The sequence below is a fragment of the Phaseolus vulgaris genome, chromosome 8, assembly GCF_051622355.1.
Source record: "Phaseolus vulgaris cultivar YP4 chromosome 8, ASM5162235v1, whole genome shotgun sequence".
Classification (NCBI taxonomy): Eukaryota; Viridiplantae; Streptophyta; class Magnoliopsida; order Fabales; family Fabaceae; genus Phaseolus; species Phaseolus vulgaris.
Window position 1 is genome coordinate 58701821 of NC_143505.1, and position 9226 is coordinate 58711046.

General features: G+C 32.4%; 1 protein-coding gene across 1 annotated transcript; it reads left to right on the forward strand.

Annotated features, from left to right (window-relative positions):
* Window positions 1-5864: 5864 nt before the first annotated feature.
* On the forward strand, window positions 5865-8487 carry LOC137826180 (2-methylpropanoate--CoA ligase CCL4). The gene has a single exon (XM_068632057.2). The coding sequence runs from the start codon at window positions 6396-6398 to the stop codon at window positions 8049-8051; it is 1656 nt and encodes a 551-aa protein (XP_068488158.1). The 5' UTR covers window positions 5865-6395; the 3' UTR covers window positions 8052-8487.
* Window positions 8488-9226: the final 739 nt, after the last annotated feature.

Below are 9226 nucleotides of genomic sequence, written 5' to 3' on the forward strand. Positions count from 1 at the left end.
TCCACGATAACTTTGCGGGACGGGTCAAGCGCGGGACGGGCTGACCCGCTTTGCCACCCCTAATAATACATAATTGATTACAAGAGAATAAATGTAAAAAAAATATAAAAGAATAATGATGCCTCCACTTTTTGTTAGTTATGGGAGGAAAAATTGATGGCTGAGAAAATCATATTAAGGGAAAAATAATTGTCTCCTCCATGCCACATTAAATGAAGAAGGGATAAGATGACATGTTTGGATCAATTGAAAACAAAGTTAGCCATTCATATTATTAAGTTCATTACAAGTTTTTTACTCTTAGTTTTTTTTTTATATGTGTACGTTTTTTTTTTGGGTATTTATGATAATTTCACAGTAATCACTAACAATTATTGTATTATGTGCAAAGAAAAATATTGTAATTTGTTTATACTTCTGCATAAAATATTATCTTAGAGTTAAAAGTTCTTTTTGTATAAGGATAACTTATAAAATATTTATTTTTAATTATGTTTATATTCATAGTAATGTATCAACAATTATTTATTAATATTATCATCATCTTTAGTATTATGAGTGAATATAGTATGTTAGTTGAACATCACATTAGTCATCTCAAAACTGTATCGTGATCTTCCTTATTCTAATTATAAAAAGTATTCACCTTAAAGGCATATAGTAGTATTTTAATTTTTAGATTTTTAAATTCAGTTTTGGTGTTATTTAACCTAACACTTTCAATTAATATATAAAATCTTCAACCTAAATGTATTGTAGTATTAAAAGGTTGACTTCTCAACTTCAACAATTAAAAAATTAAATAAGTAGAAAATTGAGTAGTCTCTCAACTAATATACGATTTTAAGCCTTAAATTCAATTTATGAAAATTAGTACTCTAATGTTTTTTTATCCATAACCATAAATTGATTAGTCACAACTTAATTTTTTTTATTTTTTTTATAAACTTCTTCGCCAACTCAACTCGAGTTTGGGAGTTGACCATTCTAATAGGAGGTGTCAAACATAAGTAGTCAAGCTATAAATGTCTATTGTTTGTAGGGAGATCAACCTCTAAGAGTCTAGCCTTTCAAGTCCTTTATCACTCGTAGGTGATCTTTAGGCATCGATTTTAAAATAAATTATTAAAATATAATTATTTTTTATTTTATTTATTTAATATTTATATTAACAAAATATTAAATTTATTTTATTAATTATTTAATGTTTTTATTGTACTATAAATTTAATTATTATATATATTTATTATTTTAAAATAAAAGAAAAATACTTGTTACACTTTATTTAACTGTAATAAATTAACTTTAAAAGTTATTACTTTTTTAGCATGTGAAAATAGAAATTTACTTATATGAATTGATTAGTGAGATCTTGAACAATAGTGAAAAGAATTATTTATGTTGGATAAAAATGGTCTTCCAACACAATTATTGTAAATAAAAATTCCCTTTTTTAAATTGTTTTGTATTGTTGTTATTATGCATCATTAGATTCCATAAAACTAAAACTACCAGATCACAAAATCTATAACTTAATCGAATTACGTAATTTGGAACCTATTTAACAAACTAAAATTAGAATTACGTAATTGAAACCTAATTAAAAAAAATACCAAATTAAACTATTCCGTTTAAAACACTTCCACCAAATTCAAACTATCAAAACTACTAACTTTGTGATGGATGAAGAGGAGAGTTGTGAAGAATGATGGAGTATAATGTTTTGAGGAGAGATTTGAAGAAAAGCTTTAGAGGTAGGCGTCCCTGTGAGTGAATGCTGCAGAGTGAAAGAGTGTGAGTGTGAAGAGTTATAATTTAGGTTAAAGTAAAAATTAAATTAGATTTTAATTTTTTAATATTTTTTACTAAAGGGTATAATGGTAAAGTCGGTTTTAGTATGGGAGTGACTGGAGAAGTAATGGAGGTGCAGGAAGAAGCAGTCTTCTTAACATCGCCCTGTATTTGGCCCAATTCGGGATGTCGTTGGGTCAACAATGCTTGGCCCAATCAATCGTTTCATAGCGGATTTTATGTGTCAGCAAACTATTTTGTCCATCCAATAATTTTAAAATGTTGATAACTAATATAAACATAAATAAATAACTATCGCTTTAACAATTATAATTACATAACAAAAAATTATTCCATTGTATAAAATATAAAGAAGTTCAATATATAATTTTATTAAAAATTCACCTAAATGATTATCCGAATTTGTCTGATTGTTGTCGTGAGTGTTTGAAATATAGTTACGTGTTTTAAAATATTTAATACCACTTAATTGCTAATAAGAGAAAGATAATATCTTAAATAAAATTGAAAGATTGATAGAAACATAAAAGTATAAGTGATATTATTATAATATGAAAATGAAAACACTTACTTGAACAACAACACATAATAAAAGGTTGAACAATTTGAACTGAAATTTAATTCTAAAGTGAATAAAAATGAAAATTCAGCAAGACCGAAACATCAATTAATCAAGAATAGTTGATAATGACAGAACTATGGACAAACATGTCATATGAGTTTTTTAAAATGTGAAAGTAATCATATAAAAAAACAATTTATATATATAAAATTGTAATTATAATCTATCTATATATTTAACACGATTTATTTATTTTATAATTTTTTAATACAAAACTAAACATTTATTTTTTTATTGCATAAGCTAAAATACTAGACCTCTAATGTTGGTTAAATAAATTTTTATAACTATTTGTTTTCTTTCTTAAAACACAGTAATTTACTTTTGTAAATATAAAACGATACAAATGATTTTGGATTTTGTTTTCTGATTGAATAATATTGTAGTGGATTATGTTTAAACGTTGTGGTGAGTATTATAGATGCTAAGATACCAATAAAATATGTATAATTTTTTTTATATGTTTAAATGCATGTATAGGTTTTCTAATATGCTTGAATACAAATACAGGGTGCAATGGATATTATAGGTGTAATTTGAAATTAATTTAGATTATATATGATTGGATAATATTGAAGTGGATTATATCTGAATGTTTGACTTAAATTTGAATTATGTTTAAATGGTGCATTGCATTATATAATAGAAATTAATAAAAATATTGATAGAATGGAAAGTTAATTTGTGTAGGATTTACAAACTAGTTTAGCTATGGAAATTAGTTTAGAACTATATATTTTATTTATCGGCAAGTTTAGAACTATATATAATATAACAATTGATTGGTATATGTGTGGGTAATATTATTTGTGAATGTATTTGTTAGTAATTTATATAAATTCTTTGCATAAATACTTACTTATAGATTTTTGGTAGTAGAAAATTTACCTTGAAATGTTAATTAGTAGATAATTTATATGGATTGTAATGGATAAGTAGCTATATACGGGAGGTGGGTAAATTTTCCATGAATGTTAGATAGTAGGTAAATTACCTACATATATATAATATCCAAAAGTCTTATTTTCTATGAGACAACATTGATTAAAGATTTATTAAAGATTTATCTATGCTCAAGTAACTTACAACATTTTTAACGTCAGTAATTCTTAAGTAAATTTTTATTTAGTTACATATTTCTTTCGTTTTCTACTAAATTTTATTGTGGGTACATATAATTCTTTTAGTATGTTATGCACTTTTTTATTTTATTTTACGGATATGTTGTCAAGCTTAATAATAATGACTTTTAATTAGTTTATGCTTGAGGGGGAGGGTTGTGAGGTCATAGGTTGAGTTTGAACATGTAGGTTAGCTTCAAGATGCATCTAATAACCAATTGACTTTTAAGCTTATTAGTTTTATTGACTTATGTTGTCTTGAATGAGTTAGTTTCAATACCAATCTTTAGGATGTGTTTCATTTATTTATGTATGAGGCTGGGGCTATGAGGTTATGAACCAAGCCATCATAGGATGAAAACGGTCATGTCGTTGATCCCTAAAAATAATGAAAAAAATCTTTTTACTTTTCGATTAGGGACAATTGTGAGAATTAACTAGATTTGCGAAATTGTAATCAATTTGAGAATATATAACTACAAACAAGACTCGATACAAGGAGAAAGAGGGAGAACATTATGTTGAGTTTATAGGAGTCTAAGTTCAAGAAGGGATGAATTGTACTTAGGATAATTTTTGCAAATTCAATCTTTAAGGAATCTTGACAGTGGAATAACATATTTATTTAAAGAAAAACGGATTGAATTTCTTATTCAGAGTGCAACAAAAAATAACAACTGATTAGTTTTAGAAATGACAAATAATATTTTGTTTTAAAGTCCATGCTCATACACTTACAAGTATGAGTATTCATATTTAAAATAGAAGTATCAAATGCAGTTCTTTAATCTTTGATGACTTGCTAATTACTTGATTCACAACATGAAAAAATCAAATATCAAAACACTTTGCAGTTTTAAAACTAGTTAAACATTTATGACTTTGTTAACAAAAAACAACAAAGGCAAGAACTCTAGTAAAACAACAGATCCATTTTAAACTAGTTTTATTGTTTTTCCAGATTTTATAAATAGTGAGTATGAGAGCATAAAAACACACAAAATTTTATACGGGTTTAGTTAAAACCGAGTTACATCCAATCTCATCTCATACTAAGATGGATTTCACTAATTCACAACAATTTTTTACACAAGATTATAGAAAAAAAATTCTTGAACCCTTCCATAACAAAACAAAAAAAAAAAAAACTATTTCACCAAGCCTATGCTTCAAGAAATCCTTTCTTAGAAGCACACTATCAAAACTTTACAAAGAAAAGAATTATAGAATAAACACACATTGTTTGCAGAGTTAGGAGACTCAAACTGGAACTCCAAATTGTAGCACCTTGAAGAAGTAATCACTGGCCAATATGAAAGTGACATCACAATAACTTCAAAAGTTTTCAGAAAAAAACTTTCCAAAACTAAACTCTCTTAAGAACCTGTTAAAGAAAGAAAACTCTTTGAGTGCATTAAGCAAAATGTATATTCAAGGGATGATTTTTACTATAAACCAACCATTCTTTTATAGGATTCAAAGCATAACAGTTTTGTTAAGACAGTTTTAATACTATTAAAAAAACAACAGATTAAAGCTAGAAAAAAAACATTGTATTTAAAAAAAAAACTAGGTGGCAACTAAACTAATTTTTAGAAGTTGAAACAAAATGTGAAAAACAAAACTGATTTTTTTGGAGACAAAACCAATTCTTGAAAACAAAAACCGTTTTTAGTGTAGTAAGATTTTAAATTAATTGTTTAAAAAAAAACATATTTGAAAACTAGTTTGTGCTTAGGATCATCATAGTCATATTATTTTTTTCATCAAACACTTCATCATCAAGAAGAAGAATAGTTGAGTAGAGTTTTCAAAAACTCCAACACATTCCTCAATATAAAAAGAAGGAAGTTGGATAAAAAAAAACACCAACTAGACTAAAAACCATTGCTTCTAGTTAAATTAAATGAAGTAATTAGAAGACATACTTCATTGCTAGAAGAGAAGACTTGGGGAAGGTTTGAAATGTAAGTTAATGTTTTTGGAATAGATTTGGAGTTAATAATTTCAGCGTTTACATTTAAACGCGATTCTTTTATTCAGAATGGATTTGTAAACATTGAAGAGTTTGTTGTCATAAAACTAATGATTACACAAACTCATTAATCTGGTAGGTACTGTTATAGCGATAATTATACATTAAACTGGGCATTATATTCCGTTTTTACTTTGTGGTTTATCCATTAATTTAGATGGGAAAAAGTAGAGATCCATATGAGCAAAAGAGGAAAGTCCAATCGACATCTAGGAATGAAGAAACAGCAGAATTATGCAGGCAGTTTTTGCACTGCACGTGATTGGTTTATCAGTAGCAACTACTTGTGCCGATCTTCATTAAATTTAAGTCCACCCACCACACCACCATATACATGTGCCACCACAGATATCACAATGAATCCCAATCAAAACCAAAAACACTTTCTCCCTCACTTCCAAATCCTTACACCTCACCCCTCTCTTACCATACTGTCCCCAACTGCTACATCCCTCCCTCTTTATTTCTATTTCATTCATTCTCTTAATACAAACCATTCATACACATTATTAATGACTAACATTCTCATTACTTACTTTTAAACATTCCATCTTTCTCTAAATATTATTTGGAGTGTGAGTTAGTATTTAGCATTAGGTATCATTTATCATGGGCATAAATGCTCCTAAACCTACACAGAGGCTCTCAAGGCAGACATGAATTATGGCCATGGAATACACTTTTTAAGACTCTCTTTAACTGACTATTTAACACCACATCACCTAACCTAACATAACACAACCATCATTCACTTTCACTTTCACTTTCCTCTTCAACACTCACTGCACTTCCCTTCCACTGATCCATGGATAAGCTAACCCCAAACCCTGCAAACTCAGTGCCTCTCACGCCACTCACCTTCTTGGAAAGAGCAGCAATCGTGTACGGGGAGACTCACTCCATCCTCTACGACCACATTTCCTTCACCTGGTCACAAACCCACCGTAGATGCCTCCAAATGGCTTCTTCCCTCACTTCTCTTGGCTTAGGACGTGGCCAAGTCGTCTCTGTTCTCTCCCCCAACACTCCCTCAATGTATGAACTTCAGTTTGCAGTTCCCATGTCTGGCGCCATTCTCAACAATCTCAACCTCCGTCTCGACCCCCACGCGCTCTCCGTGCTCCTGCGTCATAGCGAATCAAAACTTGTCTTCGTCCACTCTCATTCGCTCTCTCTTATTCTCACCGCTCTTTCCAAATTCCCCCACACCACACCGCGTCCTTCCCTCATCCTCATCACAGACGACGGGGACGGGGATGCGGATGCTGTCGCGGCGGCGCACGCAATCGACACCTACGAGAGCCTTTTGAGCAGAGGCGACCCGAACTTCCAATGGGCCCGGCCCAAGTCCGAGTGGGACCCAATAACCCTGAACTACACTTCCGGCACGACGGCGTCTCCCAAGGGCGTGGTCCACTCCCACCGAGCAACGTTCATTATGGCCCTCGACTCTCTCATCGACTGGTGCGTGCCGAAACAACCAGTTTACTTATGGACCCTACCGATATTCCACGCCAACGGGTGGGGCTTCCCGTGGGGGATTGCAGCGGTTGGCGGCACCAACGTCTGCACGCGTAAAACCAACGCACCGATAATCTACCGTTTGATCGAGTCTCACAACGTGACGCACATGTGCGCGGCGCCGGTGGTTCTCAACATGCTGCTCAGGAGAACAGAACCGCTGAAAAGTCCGGTTCATGTCCTCGCCGGAGGATCGCCGCCTCCGGCGGCGGTGCTCGCTCGCGCGGAGGAATTAGGGTTTGTGGTGAGCCACGGTTACGGGATGACGGAGACGCTGGGGGTGGTGGTGTCGTGCGCGTGGAAGAGGGAGTGGGATAGGCTTCCGGGGAGGGAGAGGGCACGGCTACGCGCGCGGCAGGGGGTGAGAACTGCGGCGGTGTCGGAGGTGGACGTTGTGGATCCGGCGAGCGGCGTAAGCGTGAAGCGCGACGGCGTTACATCTGGGGAGGTGGTGGTACGAGGAGCGAGCGTGATGATGGGTTATCTGAAGGATTTGAAAGGTACGAGAAGTTGCGTGAGAGAAAATGGGTGGTTGTACACGGGGGACGTAGGGGTTGTGCATGGGGATGGGTATTTGGAGATAAAAGATAGGTCGAAGGACGTAATAATAAGTGGGGGAGAGAACGTGAGCAGCGTGGAGGTTGAGACCGTCTTGTATGCACACCCGGAGGTGAGAGAGGCGGCGGTGGTGGGGCGGCCGGACGAATTCTGGGGGGAGACACCGTGCGCGTTTGTGGAGCTGAATGAGCGGTTGGAGCGGCTGCCGACGGAAGAGGAGGTGGTGGAGTTTTGCAGAGAGAGGTTGCCGCACTTCATGGTGCCAAAGACGGTGGTGTTCAAGGAGGCGCTGCCGAAGACTTCGACGGGTAAAATTCGGAAGCACGTACTGAGGAAGGAGGCTCAGGGTATGGGTTCCTTGGCCACACGCAGTCGGTTGTAGAATGTAGTAGCATGAGTTGTTTGTATGGTAATAAACAGTTATTCTCGGGTTTGGTTTGGCCTGTTTTACTTTTTTGTTTGGATGAGTTAAGTTTGTTGGTATTAAAGTTGTTCCTTGAGTTATAAAATGTTTGAATAAGGTATAATGAAAGTGGATAATTATGGGAGTGAGAAAAAAAAAAGAGTGATAGGTATATAAGGTGGAACAGGTGAGAAAAGCATTTAATTTGCATCTTAGTACAGTATTATGTGTAACAGTGTTGGAAGCACTGGAATACTGAATGGTTCATGAGATGAACTATGAATTTTAAAGTAAGGAGGAGCAGGGACCCCTCAGAAATTACACCAACCACTATCTATCTATCTACCTACCTATCTATATGAAAAGCTATTCTTCAAGGGTGCTTTATATAATTCTTTGTTTTATATCTTTTTAATATACATTTATATATACAGTTATAAAATTTATATATTATTTAACTGATCTTTAATATATATGGTAATTGTACAAGACCTAAACAACCTGTGACCGGTTGAATAATAGCTACTCGTCACTCGATATTCCTCATTTGTTTTCTTTTTCATATTAGGAAGCAAAAGGTTTATAAGTAATTACTATGTATTAGATTAAGTAATATATTGCAAAAAAGTGTACTTTATTATTATTAGTGTATAATCATACTTATATTTATAGGGTTTGTAACGAGTTACTTTATTTATGAATCATATTTAATATATATTTTTGTTAAAATTAGTATTGTCTTAATTGTCAATTATATTTTATCTTGATGCATTAATTAATTTTATGTGGTCAGATGACCTCTAGTACCAAGTTCACACAACCCATTATATATATATATATATATAAGGTGATTGTATTTACTTATTTTTAAAATTAATCTTTTATTATACATTAAACACAATATAGTTTGACGATTATTTAACTTGATACATCCATTTAAAAAAATATTTTATAATTAATTAAATTACTTTTAATTTTTTCAGTTCACTATAGTGGTTTATGGTTAAGGTCCTGTCACTTAAAAACTTCATTTTAGTAATATTTCTAATAGGTCGTTGACCTCTCTTTTGAAATATAATAACTAAATTTATTTAATAAGTAAATTTTAATAATATTTAAATTATTTTAATATAAATAATTATATTAAAAAATTG